We start from the raw sequence: 17,862 nt of genomic DNA on the forward strand, positions 1-17,862 counted from the left end.
TTTTTATTAAAAATGTATTATTTTGTTTATGTATATAAATTTAAAATTGAGTTTAAATATAAGTAATTTAATTTAAAATAAAATATAAAATTAAATTTATTTTTTATTTAATAAATAAATTTAATTAAATAAATTCAAATAACTTAATTTTTATTTTAAATTAAATTTCAAATAATAAAATTTAAATCTAATTCAAAACTTAAAATTTTTATTATATCTAACTCAATTCCATTGCACCTTATATCTAACTCAATTCCATTACACCCCTTTCGTGTCGTCGAGGACACAACGACAGCTACTATTTAAAATCTGCGCCACGGCATATACATTATTGACTTTATTAATTTAATGCCCTCTCCCTCTCCTTGTTATAAAACCCCAACAATAGCACCTCTCTCTCTCTCTATTACTCTCAACCCCCAAATCCAACTTATCTCTCTGTTTCTGTCTATCTCCGTACAATTCTGTTTCTTACGCGTGACATGACGTGCTCCGTTTACACTTGAAAAATATCCTTCTTCGTTCCTTCTGTAAACTGGTGCAGTGAATTTATAGTCATGATAAAAAAAAAGTCGTTAATGGCGTCCATGGCTTCGCCACCGCCGCTGCCGTCGCCACCGTTGTTTGATGGCGTTAGGGGAGGAGCTGTTACGGCAGCAGAAAATAACAGCACTGAACGCTCGCATTCTTCTTCTTCTTCGAATGAGAGAATAGTAATTTCGATCCTTTGCATAATCGTGCTTGTTTCCGTCTCTCTTTGTCTCCTCCGCCGCCACATCAACCGACGATGCCGGCGCCATCTCTCTCGTTCAACTACCTCTGCAATCATCGCCGCCTCCAGCCACCGAGTCACTCCCGAACAATCAACGACGGCTTTGTTGCTCGATTCTCTTCCTCTTTTTACCTTCTATTCTATTACTCGCCGCTCCAACGACGATTCCACGGTTTCCGGAGATTGCGCGGTTTGTTTGTCAAAATTTGAACCGCAGGACCAACTCAGGCTTCTCCCTCTCTGTTGCCACGCGTTCCATGCTCGTTGTATTGATACTTGGCTCACTTCAAACCAAACTTGTCCTCTATGTCGCTCTCCTCTCTTCGCTTCCGACTCCGATCTCATGAAGGTTTTGGTTCAGTCTTCTAACGCAGGCGATGCGATTGGAAGTGGCGGCAGAGATAGTTACCGGCTCGAGATTGGCTCTATCAGTCACAGTCAACATGGCTCCGACTCCGCTGAGCAGAGAAGGACTTATTCGATTGGCTCTTTGGATTATATCGTAGACGAAGAATCAGAGGTGACTAGGAATCAAACGCACCAGAGAAACGTGTCCATTAAGGAAGAGATTGGAGGAGCAGAGGCAACGTCGGAAGAGAGCCTCGCCGCGGAGGTTGCTACTGGAAGGACTTTACTTAAGGAATACGTAGACAGGCTCTCTTTTTCGTTATCGTCTAGTGCGTCGTCGTTTCGTAGCTCAGGAAGTTTCTTCACCGGGAGCAGTCGCCGAAGCGATATCTCCGGCGCCGATGGAGATTATGACGTGGAAGCCAATCGTATTGGCGTGGAGATCAGCGAAATGTTTCGTTGGTTCTCAGGGGTATGAAAGGCAAATACGATTTTGACGCATGGGCATTTATGTATTTTCCTTTTTTGGTTCAATTAGTTCACTCTAGTTTTTCCACTCCTTTCCTGGTGGAACCGAGTCAACGGACAACAGTTGAGCAAATGCTGAAGTGGACATAGCACAATTTTGGAGTGCAGATGTAGCTTTACCATTTTATCCACTGTAAACAAAGTAGGAATAAGAAAAGAAGCATTCTAAAATTGCTTTTAATGATCCGACGGTTCATAATTGACCTGGGAAATCTTACTGTATTATATATAGTAAATTACCATAGGATAATCAACCAATGTGAAGAGACAACCTTGTTATGTGAACATGTCAAATACAACAGGATCAAATCATTTGAAAAAAGGATGATGTTACCAATGATCGTATATATAATGAAATATAATATAAAAAATATTTAATAAGATACTTAAATTTTAAAATATTTAATAAAATACTTATATTTTAAATTTTTTAATTTAATATTTAAATTATAAATTTATTTATTAATATGATATTTAAAAATTATTTATTTTGTGTAAAAGTTTAAAGCTAATTATTTTACTGATGAGTATGTAATTTAAATATCATATTAAAAATTTATAATATTTAGATATTATATTAAATATTTTATTATAATTTAAATTTAACAATTTAAAATATAATACGATAACATAACATAGATATGATATAAAAATAAAATATAAATATGATCATTTAAAATTTTAACAATAACTATATATAAATTTAATAAAATTACATAAAAAAATTATATTTTAATATTAACATAAATTATTACCCGTAATTTTCGTATAAAACACAATATAAATATATAAATTTTAATATTTTATATAATACAAATTGTTATGTCTATTCAAAAACAATTCATAACATTAATCCGAAAAAATTAAGATTTGCTGTAACGATCAAGTATTCATTTGACGGCGAGATGAGAAAAACTTTCCCTGCACTGTAATAGACTGAAATTCTTAGAAATCTAAAACGACATCACCATGCGAATGGGAAGGACTCCCATCATGCTGCCCAGTGAAACCTGGCCATCTCTTAATATATGCATCATCTCATCCCTCACTCTCTCAATTGTTCATCATACAAAATAGAGAATATGTCAGGACAATAGCAAAATTCGAAACAAGTAATTAAAAGGTAAAGAATGCCACCATGCAATACAAAAACTTTATTGCAAGTTGAAATCTGCTGCAGTTAGTATCGCACCAAACAGATTCAGATTCTCAGTCTTAATCCCATTATGAGGAGAAAATCCATACAAACACCTAAAATGTTGAACAAAAACAGAGTACAAGATGCCATTCTTCCTTTCGAATGAAATTCAACAAGATATACCCTTGCTTTGCAGTTTGCACAGATTAACCAGCCATTGGATGGCTATATATGTACTCAATAGCAAGATTACATGAGTCAATCTTGTCAGCTTCCTTGTCAGGAATTTCCAGCTTGAATTCCTCTTCTAAGGCCATTACAATCTCCACATTATCCAAGCTATCCAACCCCAAATCTTTCTGGAAATGAACATTGGGTGTCACCTGCAAGTGATTGCGAAATATGATTCAATCCCCAATGAGTCATTTGTCAGGTATAACTACTATTACAAGGAACGAAAAATTGATGCTTAAGCTAAAATGCATGAAAGATGCCTTTGAACTCTCAAAGTTAATAAAAAGCAAAATTAAAAGATTATATAATATCTTGGCATCAGATAACCTGAATATGAATCCCTTATAAGTTACTCTTGATATTCAAAAGAAAAACAAAACATAAGTGATAAAATAGTCAATCATTTGTGTGTCACTAGGGAACAAAGTCAGCTCTTCAAATATTGTCACAGCATTACAATGCCAAGATATCATATAATCAAGAAAAGAGAAAGAATATTTAAAAGATTGAACCTACCTTAAATGAGAGGTAACTAATAAGCTTGTTTAATGTTAAGAATTATTCCCTCAAAAATTCATAAGCTTCCAAGATTCAAGGTGAAGAACTTAAACTGACAGAAGCCAACACCTTGCATAGAAATTCTTAGGATGTGTTTGGTACACAAGATTATGATAGGATATGATAAGATAATATTATGAATAGGATTAGATTAAATTATTGATGTAGTTTTTAAGGGTATAATAGGACATATAAGTTTAATCTCATTGATTAAAAATAATCTTCTCCACACTTTGGGAGGATTGAATCATTCTATACCAAGAGAATGATTAATCCTCTTTGTAATCCTATCCCTTTCTTTAGATACAAACCAAACACAATATAGGACGATTATCATCCCCTCTTATCCATCATCCTATACACCAAACATTGACCTTACTTCTTACACTAAAATGAGCAGATTTTTTTTTGTTATTTCTACACTTACATTCAACTTTAAAAGCCAGAAAACAAGTGTAGCATCCATTGAATAGTTTATCTTAAGGCTATACCAACACCAAAGGCAAATGACCATCAAAATCAGTTTTCCAAGTCATTCCATTGTTCTTTTTGACATGCATAACAAAACCCTCAAGCACCAAAACTCTGGCACAACCCTAAGGGAGTAATTTCAATGGAATCTAGAATGCAATATAGTAAGCTTCATCAATCTAATACTCCAACTGAAATTACTTCCAATTGAGACAATTAACCTGAAGTTTTCATCACACAAATTGATAATCAATAAACAAAAATTCCCATAAAACAAATGCAATCAAATGGATTACATAAACCAATCTTAGAATTGTGAGTCTATTTCATAGCATGCAATTTTACAGATAATCAATCAAAAAAATTTCATAGAATTTCGATAATCTGATTCTTCACCCAGAAGTTGGGTAAAAAATCAATCAATTCCCCAAAAGAACAATCGCAAAATCAATTCTTTCTCATCTCCCAAGCAACGAAATGTAAAAGTCGATGATTGGCTGAGAAGCAAAGAGGGAAAAACCTGAGAAGGATCGACTTTGGGGAAGCTTTTGACAACGTCGAGGACTCTGTCGATTACTTCTTCTTTAGTAAGGTGAACGTCATGCGATGAAAATAACCGAAGGGAAGCGCGGAGACTCCATTGGGGCTGAGGTTTTGATTCGGTCGCCGCTAGGGTTTGAACGGGTACTCGAATGTAGCGAAGTACGGCTGATCTTAGTGCCATTTCTCTTTCTTCTCTACTGGAACCTTCTTGGCCAGCCAGCCCAGGTAAAAATAGGGTGCTCTTAAAACACCACCAAATTTTCTTTATATAGGCTTAGATTTTTTTTTTTCAAAAAAACCTACATGTCAAAAGCAATTTTAACTTTTAAGAAATGATAAAAAAAAAAACCTCTAATAACTTATATACCCAAAAATCTTAAAAATATATTTTCAAAAATTATATTAATTTTTCAAAAATAAATTTTCGAGAGTAAACTGTATTCTCAAAAATCGAATTTCAAGAATACATAAATTTTTTAAAAATATATATTTAATTATAAACTTTTGATAATGAAAAATTTGTAATCTCTAATTTTTGAGCATTGAAAAATATCATCAATAGATTGGTCAATTCAATAGTAAGGATTAATGGTTAAAAGATTTGATACTGTTAGATTTGTTAGTTTGATGACATTGTCAGTGACAATGTTTTAAAGGGTGTTTAAGCTCTGATTAGCATGTATGTGTCACGCCAAACGTTCCAATGAGGAGTAAGTAAGGTATTTTAATCCTACATCGGACATGAAAGGGAGGTCACCTAGATATAAAATGGTTTACATCACCTTTTTGTTGTGAGATACCTTTTGCAAGATAAAATTATTAAGTCAGAAGAGTCAGAGCGGATAATACCTCATAATGATGTGAACCATAATCGTTAAGTTGATTTAGGATGTCGGATGAGTGAATGCTCAAATCTTAAAGCAATGACAAAGGCATCACAAGGTTAAATGAGAGAAAATGTCACGCCAAGTGCTCAAAGAGAGAGTAGGCAAGGTACTCCAATCCCACGTCAAACACAAAAGAGGGTTATTGAGGTATAAAAGGGTTTACATCACTTTTTCTTTGTGAGGTGCATTTTGTAAGATAAAATCATAAAATCAGAAGGGTTAAAACGAATAATACTTTACAAATGTGTGAACCTTGACTATTAGGCTAAATTGAAATGTTGGATGAATGTATACTAGGGTTTTGGAATCTACGAGCTTGAAAGTTGAATCTCGACCCATAACATATGCACATACATGAATTATCGATGTGCTTATTATTGCTTTTATCATATGTGTAAATGGAAGATATCAAATTCTTAAGCATGCATGAGATAAAAATGTTTTTGTCCTTAGCCCAAAAAAGTCCATTTTGCTCATGTAGAACCAAAAAATCAGAAATAATATTCTTGGTTTTTAATAAGCTTAAGAGAAATAACAAGTTAATACTATACATGTCGAGAACATCGATTTTAATTCCATTTGCACATATAATCAAGCAAATGTGTTCTTAAATCGTACGATTAAAAATTTTGATTAAAAGTGAAATCGAATTTTTTAGATATAGAGATTTAAGAAGTTTTATATTTTCTCAAATATCTATTTTTGAAAAGACTTAAAGCTTCTAAAAAATGGATATTCGAGAAAATTTGAGTTTTCTAATAAATAAATATTTGAGAAATTTTGAAGGTTATAAAAAATATATATTTGGGAATTTTTAAAGTTTTTCGGATATTTATTTTCAAGAAATGTCAAAGTTTCTCTTATATTCATTTCTGAAAATTTTAATTTCAAGAAGTGAAGAGAGAAGAAGAGAAAAATGGTAGGAATAGAAAATAGAAAGTGAATAGTGAAGTGTATTTAGTTGAAATAGAAAATTTAGTTTTAAATTTGAAATGTATATAAAAATGGGGTGTATATAGCATTAAATAAGATATGAGTTCTTTGTAAAAATAAGGCAACGGAATGATCATGTGCTTTGCACGTGTCTTTTGAACCCTACATTATAAGTTAACTCGTAAGGTAAAAATTTGAAAAGAATAAAAATCGATTTAAAATTATATTGTTCGATTTGTTTTGAATTAATTATTTTTATTCAATTCAAATTAAATTTGGATATTAAATAATTTATTAAGTTTATATCGGATTTTGAATTAAGAGGTAAAAATTCACAAAAATCAAATTGAATTATATTTTTTTTATTAATTTATATATATGTATTTAAATTTTTATAAAATAAAATAATAATTTTATATAAAATCTATTTAAATATGTTAAAATTTTATCTTAAATAATATATAAAAAAATTAAATTTCAAAAATTGATAAATTAAACCAAATCAATAAAATTTGATTCAATTCGAATTAAATAATACGAAGAGTCGACTTGGATTTAAATCAAAATTTAAAAATTTATAATATTATATAATATCTAAAAAACTTGAACCGTATTAAATCGGAGTGATAATCATTTGGATCATATTCATTTTGATTTTTTTAGATAATGTATAATATTATGAATTTTTAAATCTGATTCAAATCCAAATTAACTTTCTTTTGAAATCAATTCATTTCGAACTAAATTTTATTTGATTCGATTTATTAGTTTTAAATTTTTATATATTATTGTAATAAAAATTTTAATATATTTAAATAGATTTATATATAAAATAATTATTTTTATTTTATAGAAATTTAAAATATATAAAAATTAATAAAAATATATACTTCTATTCGAATTTATTTTTTCAAAATTTTTTATATTTTAACTCAAAATCTGATTTGAAATTAATATATATATTTAATATCTAAACTAAATAAATAAAAAAATCGAACCAAACACTTGGAATTAATTTTCAAAATTTTTGATTTTTTTTCTTATCTTTATTATCTGATTTAATCCAAATGATTTTCACCCCTGCGCTCCAGCATCTCCTATATAAATGGACTCGTGAAAAATAATCACCAAAAAAACAAAAGAAAAACAAAAGACGGTAGGGATCTCGATCTCGTTCTCTCCGGCGACACCTTCGAATTGTTTCCGGTGAGACATCGACGTTGGATCCGATCTCGACCCGATCCATAGCATCTTACTGACGTAGATCCGATGGCTCCAGTTTCGGCTCTGGCCAAATACAAGCTGGTTTTCTTGGGGGATCAATCCGTCGGGAAGACCAGTATCATCACACGCTTCATGTACGATAAATTCGATAACACCTACCAGGTATTTTTTCATTATTATACTGTTCAATTCTCTTATGTCAATTTTACGATTTGGGTCCTGATTGAAACTTTATTAGCAGCTTGGATCTGATTTCTAAGGTTATCTGTCTCAAATTTGTTAACCAGGCTACCATTGGCATTGACTTTCTATCGAAAACAATGTACCTTGAAGATCGAACAGTTCGATTGCAGCTCTGGTAAGACATGAATTGTCACTGTTTAGTTTAATCTATTGTATTATTGGACTTTTATGGGCTTGTCTAGCTTAGCTTGGTATGTTGTACCCAATTAAGATTCTGGTGAAAATGAATTTTAGTCATATTCAGCATGGAATTATATTGCTAGTATTCTTGAATTTTGGTTTGTCTAATTAATGGTGCATTAGTGTTTAGATGTTGATTGGCAAGTTTGGTTTCATTTATTAGTTGGATAGCTTCCCTTTGGGTTTTATGGATGTCAATAATCCCTGTAGCTGTCGGAATATGTTATAATTAGTAACACGGTTACCAAGGATTCGATACAGGTTATAATGATGAAACGCTATCGCTCATGTGGTTGTTGTTTTTATTCATTAGTTAGCATGAGGTAATTTTTTTCAAAATGTTTGACAAGATTTGTGTCTTTGATCTTTATCGGCTTAAATCTTTATTACAGGGATACTGCGGGACAGGAAAGATTTAGGAGTCTTATTCCAAGTTACATTAGGGATTCCTCCGTGGCAGTCATTGTCTATGATGTTGCAAGTATGTTATTGTTCACTTTGTCCTCCTGCATTATAATCTTCCTATCTTATATATTTGCTTGTTCAGTTATTATGTTTTATGCATGTTTGCACGGGCAAATATCCCCCATTTGTGAAATGCAATCTAGCAAATTGATTGCTCTACTTCGTTTATTGTTCATTTGCTTAATAAAAGTCTGTGAAGTTTACCAACTTTAATTTTGATGGTGTAGGCAGGCAGTCCTTCCTAAATACTTCGAAGTGGATTGAAGAGGTGCGTACTGAACGGGGTAGTGATGTTATCATTGTGCTTGTTGGGAACAAAACGGATCTTGTGGAAAAAAGGTAATATTAATTTATTATCATGATTGGACTTTCTTGTGAAAATAATGTAGATTGCCTTACTTTCTAGTTTACAATTGCCTTTGCATTTGTTTGTGGCTATTATTTTAGTGTAAAATTGAAAAAAGGAACTTATTGACGTAAAGTTTTCCCCAGATTCTTTTCCTTGATATAACTGTTTGATTTCTGTTCATTCCTTGTGCATTTTGTGGCTGATTTGACAGGCAAGTCTCCATAGAGGAAGGAGAAGCCAAGGCTCGCGAGCTCAATGTCATGTTTATTGAAACTAGTGCCAAGGCTGGCTTCAATATCAAGGTAAACCATTGGTAACCTATCATGAATGTGCTTAGTCAATATTATATTGACTGCATGCTAGATGCTGATGAATGTGCTTAGATCTTGATCAATGTCAAATGGTACCGGCTGCCTTTTCATTTTGGCATAATATGAAGGATTGAGACCAATCATCTAATCACTGAAAATTTGATCAATTTTTTGTTTCTCACTTCTGCATCAACTCCATTATATTTAATGGATGCAACATTTGTTAAATATTTGTTTAATATGCATCTTCAATCCTGCATGACAATTATTGCAAGCATTAGCTGAGGTTATTTCCTTTATATGAATATTGTCTTCCTTAACCAGCATTACTAACCAATCTATCGAGTTCTCTCTCTCTGTTTGATCTCTTTACAGGCTCTATTTCGGAAGATTGCAGCTGCTTTACCTGGAATGGAAACACTTTCTTCAACAAAGCAAGAAGACATGGTTGATGTCAATCTTAAGTCTACAAATGCAAATGCATCTCAGTCGCAGCAACAGTCTGGAGGATGTGCTTGCTGATACGCACATCATTGATCTGAGCTCTGCGTTTCCACATTTCTTTTGTGCTTCCGCGATCCTACAAAGTGATTGTAAAAATTCTGTTATTCCCCCTTTTTGTAGCATTGGGCTTCAGGTTTGGTCGAGTTTTTAATCATAGAACTTGAGAGGAGATTTGTTAAGCATAGAACTAAAGATAGATTGGCAAGATTTCAAGTAGTATGTCCGCTTTCAATTCATACTGTATTTTGCTCCCTGCTTCTGAAGTATTATTACTGTAGTCTTTATGTTTGGTTATTGAAAAAGAAAACTAAATTTATGTATGGTCGAGAAAGTCACACCAACCTTTTACTTTTGGCTAATAAAATGGCTTATTCATCCTGTGGTTGATTTCTTATTTGTCACAATGACATCAAATCGGCATTCTTTTTACTGCAATTTCCCATGCATGCTGTTTACACTTTCAATTACAGATAATCAAGAACCGATTCTGAACATGGATGGAAATTTAATGGATCAGTCATGGTTCTTGAACTCAAGATCTGTAAATGGAGGCTTTTGGTGGCAATCAACATCTTCTTCCTCATTGCTGGCCGAGCTGCGGCAGGTCTTCCGGGGAGATTTTATTGTGATCAGGGTGGAAATAGTAAATGGTTGGCCACTATTGGGCAAACTGCTGGCTTCCCAATCCTTTGCATCCCATTCTTTGTTTTTCTCCCCTCTCAGGAAGCTTCAACTTCTTCCACCTTACCTTCCTTCAACTCTTGCTTCGCAGCTGGTGACAAAATATGTAGCATTTTGTTGTGCTCTTCTACCTCTTAGCCTCTACTTATTCCCCCATTTTCTGCCACCCAATTAGCTTTTAATTCACAGAAGTTCACTGCCTTATTTCTGAACTCTGTGGTCATCTTCTCATCGTCTGCTGCTCTAATTGCAGTCAATGATGGTTTAGAAAGACCAGCAGAAGTTCTAAGGGGAAGGTAATTATAAACAAATTTACACATCAGTTGTTTGTTTCCAGTTGTGTTTCAACTGTGGGTCTCTTTGCAAGTGGGGAATGGAAGAGTTACTTATGTGCCGACATTGGCAAGTATGTGCTATTGGTGTTGTGGGCTTGATTTTTGTGGTGTCTTCTCTCTTTTCTCTGTGTTTTGACTGTTATTCCTCTAGCTATTCTGGTAGTTAAGATGATAGAAAGGCAAGGAGTTCACATACTGATACTGATATTCAGGAAAGCCATGCCCATGATAACTCTTCAAGCTAATGATCTCTATGCCATTATATATTTGGTAACAATGCATAGAACTGACTGTCATGTTTGCTACTGTAATTGCACCATTCAATCTCTCCCTTCTCTTTCATCCTAATCACAGTTATTATCCTTGCGGACAACAGAGGCTGCTTTGATGATGTCTATTGTTACAAATGTAAACATGACAATTCGTATATATGTATTTATTTACATGCACAAAATGTATATTTTCGTTTTGCTTTTATTTCTTTTATTTTATTATTAGTTCCTTATTATATTTTCGTGTTATATTTAAAATTACTAGGTTTATTCGAAACTATACATGAAACTTTTAAAAGTTTGTTGGGTCGGAACAAAATATTAGATAATACTTAATTTAATAGAAATTTCCAGGGCAAAGCCTTTTCCTTCTAGATTGTTTACTAATCTAATTGACCTCAAGGCCTACATTTTAATCAACTAAAAATTTACTTTTCACTCATTGCATCATGCTGTTTATATTTCTCTCTTCAGGAATATAATATATTTGGTGCTTGAATCCATTCAACAACTATTCTTATAATTATACTATAATAATATATGCTGCTTGAATTGACCAAAAGATCTGGGTTCCCCTGGATTCACCTAATTATTAGACAAATGGTTTTGCCCTCCAACAAAATGCAGGAAACAATGTGCAAAACATTGCATCATGTTGAGCATAGTGCCAACAAGACAGACCTAACCTCCAACAATGGCAGACACAATCAGGAAATGTCTTAAGTTAAGTAAAATTTTGATATTGAAGTAATTTATTTGTCCTAAATGTTTGCTTCAAAACTAAACAAATTTTTTCTGTAGCATGTTGTTAAGATTTTCATGTCCCTACCCACTCTTGTATTCAAACCAAAGATTGATGTTGATGGATATGTAATAAAATCTCATTCTCTAGAAAGACATTATTGAAAATTTGCCTGTCTATTTCCTTGAAACTTCTTACTTAATTACATGAGTATTTTATTTTTCTTATGATCTGTTAGGTATCACTTTTTTAAAATGATTATACAAATCAATTGGAGTAAACTGCCATCACCTTCAGCCAATGATTCTTTAGGAGTACTATCATACAATGGGTTCAACCCATGTTTTACTTCTCCAAAATAAAATATGTAAAAACAGTTTTAATTATATCAAGGAAATAGGAGTACCATTGCCTACTAATTAAAGATGTAATTGATTGAGTTCAAATCACTACAACATTAAGTTTAAATGTGACTCCAAATTCGATGCATTAAACTTGATTCAAGTTCAATTCAATTTTTTTTTTTAGTTCGAGTTCGATTTGAAATAAAAATTGAATTACTCGAATTTATTCGATTAGGTTCGATTGATATATAAAAATAAATTTGATTTTTATATTCAATAAAAATTTACTTTTTTGTGATTAAACTCAAATTTGAAATATTTTATTAATTAAAATAATAAAAATATATTACAAAAAAAATTGATTAAGTTTATGAGTTATTCGAATTAAATATAAAAATATTCGAAATCAATTGATAAATTAAATTACTCAAATTTTAACTCTATTTAATAATAATCAAATCAAATTTAAATTTTATTTAAATTAAATTTAAATAATTTATAAATATTAATGTATTATTTACATATGATATGAACCCGCCAGGTTTAGGCTTGATCAGATCAGCCTTCAGCAAACAGGCTGAACCTGGCCACCTGGCTGGACCATGAGTAAAGCCCTCAGGTTATCAAATTCAAGCTTTAGCTATAAAATTGAGGAAGACACCTCGGAAGCATTCTAAAGGGGAAGACTTTGTATTCTAGTTAACTTTTTGCACGTTGCCTGGGTTTGATTTGTACTAAATTTGATAATTTGTATATTTATTTTATATAAAATATTAATAATTTATATATTTATATAAAAATTATTTATTATAATTCGTATTAATATAAAAATATAAAATATATATTTTTATTTTATTAAATTTATTTATAATTTTTATTAAAATTTTAAATTATATTATTTTTATATTATGTCTCATATTTAAAATTATTAAATTTAATTGGATCCCAAAGCAAAAACAAAAGAAGGATATTGCTTGAATAAAATATACTTTGCCTAGATTCTTCACTTACTGTATCTAGGATAAGCTCAACCATCAATAATGGGATTGAGATACTTATATTTTCGTCATTATTATTGCTAAAACAGTGATATTTGTCATTGGGGTTTGGAAGTTTTCTTTCAAAAAAAAAAAAAAGAGATTAACAAGAAGCAACTATTAATGGTGTTTGATGATTATAGGCATTGAAGCTAAGCTAAAGTTACAAACATGCATTTATAATTGGCTTGGATTTAATGTGTCTCAAGCATCAATATCTTATGACCAATAGTGGATTCGAGATTATTTTTTTTTTAATGTTTACTTATAATATATATATATATATATATATATATATATAAATCTGATGACATATTTATTAATTTTGTAAACATAAAAGGTATTTATGAAAAACTTTAGGGTATTTGTGGAAATTTCCCTTTTAATTTTATTTATTTTTTAATACTTAGAGTGTCCGTTGAAAAATTTTGCGGGTGCAAATTTTTTTATTTTTTAATTTCAAAGATGTCCATAAATTCCTTAAATTATAAAAAGGATCCGTCAATGCCCATGCCTTAAACTTCTAGAAGATGAGATTTAGGATTTAAACTCTATTTTATTGGTAAAACTTCGTTTGGTGATGCAATTAAAGGAATCTCAAGTAATTTTATGCATGTGAACGCAAAATCTGCATATTGTGAAAGTGAAGAAAATAAATAAGGTAGAGAAAATCAGATGTTCAATTAATTATATCTTTTTGCCATTAATTTGGAAGAAAATTTTTGTAGTACAAATATTCAATAGCACATGGAAAAAGTCAGGCAATATTTAATAACATATTGATATTTGTCTGTTTTGGTTGGAAATTTCAACCATAAAATTCAACAACTCCTTAGAAATTTCAACCATAAGGTAATAAAAAAAAAATTGCTGTTTATCTTTATTTAATTTGACCCCAACCTACCAAGTTTCCCCATTGGAGGGTTTTGAAATGGAAGCAAAAGCATGTTCATCCAAGAAATTTAGATAAATTAAATTTGATAATTTAAAATATAATATAAAAATAATATAAAAAAATATAAAAATAATAAAATTTAAAATTTTAACAAAAATTATACATAAATTTAATAAAATTTTAAATATATATTTTATTTTTTATTAATATGAATTATTATACGTAATTTTTGTATAAAATATAATATAAATATATGAATTATTAATATTTTATACGACAGAATCGTGACTCAAAGACCAACAGTCCCGAAGTCAATTTTCTTCACCAAAAATCACCTCCTTTTTTACTCTCTAATAATGGAAAATTGAACAAGTTGAGTTTAATAATAGATTAAATTAAATTAATTAATTTATGTTTGATAATTTATCATTTTGAAGTAAAATTTGCTCGCAGATTTTAATAGATGAAAAGCATGTTTTCATATTTGATATATTGCATTCTTGAAAATAAAACTTTTTTTTATGTATATTATATTCTCATAAAATAGGAAAGATAATATTAAAAAAATAAGAAACTTATTTTTTAAAAGCATTTTATTTATAATTTTTTTTATTATAATCTTACATTTATCTGTTATAATATTATTATGGAATATTATTTTGGATGGTATCTATGTCTGTTGTGAAGATTTAATGGTTGGCATCACTTTATCTATATTTAATCAATAATTTTTTCATATATATATATATATATATATATAGAGAGAGAGAGAGAGAGAGAGAGAGAGACAGAGAGAGACAGAGAGAGTTATAATATTAATTTTCAATTATGTAATCACATTTCCAACAATAACATTTCATTGGCATCATGATATAAAACGATACCAAAAGTTAAGGCTACGAATAAATCGAATATGAACGAATGAATGTATATATATATGATTTATTTATTTATTTTTAAATGTGTTGGTATTTGATTCATGTTCATTAAAAAAATTATTCTATTTATTTATGTTTATTCGTTTAAATATTAAATTATTCGTGTTCAATTCAGGTTCATTTAATTAAATTAAATAAATTTATTCGTAAACATTAAATAAATATATTCATGAATATATATAAATAAACATATTAATAAATAATAAATAAATTATAACCAAATAAATTTAAACAATCAAACTTTCAATATATATAAATGAACCTTAACAAATATAAGTAAACCTTAAAATAAGATTAAAATAAATGATAAAAATATAATTTTATTAATATTATTATAAATGAATAATAAACAAATAAAAAATAAAGAATAACTAAACGAAATTTAAATAAATTTCAAATAAATTAATTGACAAATATAAATAAATTAAACAAAATTTTATTTATATTCAATTTATTTAATAAATAAATATAAAAAAATTATTTAAGATCTTTCTTTTAAACTTAATAAATGAATAAAAATAAATAAAAATTAAACATATTTACAAATAATTTGTAAAATGCTTTATTCATTTACACTCAACCTAAAAAGGATGAAAATAAGGTTAGCAGCTCAACTCCAAACCGCCGAATTTCGACTCGATCCAATTTTATAAAGTCGATTTTTTTTTTAAATCAAGTTTTAAGTCGAGTTGAGTCAAGTATTATTAAAAAAAATCAGATTTACCTAAAATTAAAACTTGACCTAACTCAATATTATATAAAAAAATTATTTTTAATTAATTAATTATATTTATATTTAAAAAATAATATTTTATATTAAAAAATATTTTATTAATTTCGAATTGTTGAATATAATTTATTCAATATCAAATTTGAATTGAATTTAAATATAAAAAATAAAAAAAATTTAATTTTATTATTGTAAAATAAAATGAGACAAATAAAAATTCAACCCAACCAATGCCAACAAAGTGCATTAAAAGCACGTTCAGGTTTTTGTGAAATATAAAAGCTTAAAACAGGCACATAAATACTATAAAAAATAATAATAGATAAAAAGAATTAAACAGAATATTAATGTCCAAAAATGGATAAGACAAAGATACTATAGACAACTCACTCGATTAGATGTCAGGTGATAAATTGTACAATAACAAAAATTAATCATTTTTTTTGTCATTTTACAAAAAATAATAATTTACGAATCACAGAGAGTAAAAAACTGAAGAAAAGCAATGGCCAAACCGTAGTTTGATGATAAATATCTTTAGTATTTTCACAATCACTGTCGTCCATTGTCAACTGTTAACCGTATTCAACGGTTATGATTGACTCTGCCGAAATCAGCAAGCTTTCTGGACCTATTCGCGCAAAATCCCGAAGCGGTGGCTAGGTGGGGCTTCATCGGCGACCTACTTTCGCCTGTAAACGACACGTCAGACGGCAGTCCACCCTTTTGGTCCCAGTGCCGGTTCGGACTAGCCCTGACGAGTGGGCTCAAGCAAAACGCTAATGCCGACACGTTTTTAGGCCCGGTCCTCGCTCTCCTCGGCGCCGTTGGTGTCATCTTCCACTGCGGCGAAACTTCCGGTGAGCTTCCCGATGGCGATCGATCACACTCGTCTCCCGAATTCGCTTCAATCGCCGGTGACATTCCCCGGTCAATGATCCTACATGATCTCCGATCGCCAGGGCCGAATTGGCGAAATTCTACATGAGATGTCCTCGTAGATTGCTGCTTTTTCCGACGAACAGCAAAGATTGTCGAGAACCAAGAGGGGGATGACGATGACGATGATGGGTCCTCGCACGAGTCCCGATGATCATGAACCCCGAGATCCAAATTGAATTTCTCGGGTCTCGACCCGAACAGGTTCGAAAAAACCGAGAACCTGTTTTTCTTTTTGAAAGATCTGGCGGCTTCAAAATCGGTGGTGGTTGTCGTGCTGTACGTGGGGGCCACCTGAGGAGTACTGTAGAATCCCTGGTGGTGGATCCACGTGGCACTGTTATCGTCAGATTTCCGTCGGCTGACGTAAGGAGAAACGGACCGAGGGAAAATAAGCGGAGGCGGGTCAGTTTTCCTACGATCCTCAGCACCAGGGAAAGTTAATTGAGCCTGTCGGGCTTGAACCTGTGCCTGACCCTGAGCGGCGACGAGCGCCAGAAGTCTCTCCCGGAGACAACTGGCGCAGACGCCGACGCTGCTACTGATGTCAGTAACATGTTTCTTACACCTCATTTGTATGTACTTAGAGTTTGAATGTTGAACAAAGAGAATGTCTATGGGTTGCAGAGTTCTGATGAAGCATCAATGGCTGTTGCTTAAAACGAAGAGACCTGATGAAGAAATCATCAGAGGGGAAGCTTTGGAAGAGACAAGAAGACAGAGTAGTTAATGTTGTGTTTGATTTTTCATGTAAGAAACGACAGAGAAAAAGTGAGTAGAATTTGTTGGGTGCTTCAGCTCATGCCATTAAATTTAGTGGGAGAGAGAAACAGAGGGGTCAAGAGTTAACACGACCTAATGTTTAAATTGAAACAAGGCCAGCACAGGGCATTTACTATAGGTTATTTTCGTATTTTACACGGGGATATTTTTTAGGGTAATTTTGAATTTTAAGCTGATAGGATATATTAAATCGTTGGATATGTTCAGAATCATGTTAGATTGATCACTTCTTCATTTTTCATTTATTTATAGAGTTATTCATAAATTATCAATCTTTAATATGAGAGTTCAAATGCAATACGTATTAGATATAAAATAAACAATACAAATACGTAGGATCGATCCCGGTCCCACAGTATGGAAGGAGTACGTACGCCTTTCAAACGGCCAAAACTCTGGGTCAAGGACGCTTGAGTAACAGAGTTATATAAACTAATATTACAGACTAAGAATCTAAAGCCAGCAATCAAGACCCGTT

General features: G+C 31.1%; 3 protein-coding genes and 2 pseudogenes across 4 annotated transcripts; 3 read left to right on the forward strand and 2 right to left on the reverse strand.

Annotated features, from left to right (window-relative positions):
• The first annotated feature begins 338 nt into the window (after positions 1–338).
• On the forward strand, positions 339–1,832 carry LOC111287508 (E3 ubiquitin-protein ligase ATL4 pseudogene; annotated as a pseudogene). Its single transcript, XR_016341442.1, has one exon. The product of XR_016341442.1 is annotated as an E3 ubiquitin-protein ligase ATL4 pseudogene (transcript).
• Positions 1,833–2,764: 932 nt separating this feature from the next.
• LOC111287434 (acyl carrier protein 1, mitochondrial-like) lies at positions 2,765–4,834 on the reverse strand. The gene is made up of 2 exons (XM_022878009.2): positions 4,570–4,834; positions 2,765–3,169 (listed from the first exon to the last, which is right to left on the reverse strand). Exons 1-2 carry the CDS (start codon positions 4,771–4,773, stop codon positions 2,993–2,995), a joined length of 381 nt encoding a protein of 126 aa, XP_022733744.2. The 5' UTR covers positions 4,774–4,834; the 3' UTR covers positions 2,765–2,992.
• Positions 4,835–7,546: 2,712 nt separating this feature from the next.
• On the forward strand, positions 7,547–10,066 carry LOC111288193 (ras-related protein RABH1b-like). Its single transcript, XM_022878972.2, has 6 exons — positions 7,547–7,798; positions 7,924–7,994; positions 8,452–8,540; positions 8,752–8,863; positions 9,085–9,175; positions 9,560–10,066. Exons 1-6 carry the CDS (start codon positions 7,682–7,684, stop codon positions 9,704–9,706), a joined length of 627 nt encoding a protein of 208 aa, XP_022734707.1. The 5' UTR covers positions 7,547–7,681; the 3' UTR covers positions 9,707–10,066.
• LOC111288192 (putative purine permease 11) lies at positions 10,008–10,811 on the forward strand (annotated as a pseudogene).
• A 5,211-nt stretch (positions 10,812–16,022) lies between these two features.
• Positions 16,023–17,624, reverse strand: LOC111288112 (uncharacterized). The gene has a single exon (XM_022878876.2). It carries the CDS (start codon positions 17,172–17,174, stop codon positions 16,248–16,250), a length of 927 nt encoding a protein of 308 aa, XP_022734611.1. The 5' UTR covers positions 17,175–17,624; the 3' UTR covers positions 16,023–16,247.
• Between the last annotated feature and the right edge of the window lie 238 nt (positions 17,625–17,862).

Source organism: Durio zibethinus, chromosome 4, assembly GCF_047325235.1.
Source record: "Durio zibethinus cultivar Kanyao isolate XHJ-2024 chromosome 4, ASM4732523v1, whole genome shotgun sequence".
NCBI classification, from domain to species: Eukaryota; Viridiplantae; Streptophyta; class Magnoliopsida; order Malvales; family Malvaceae; genus Durio; species Durio zibethinus.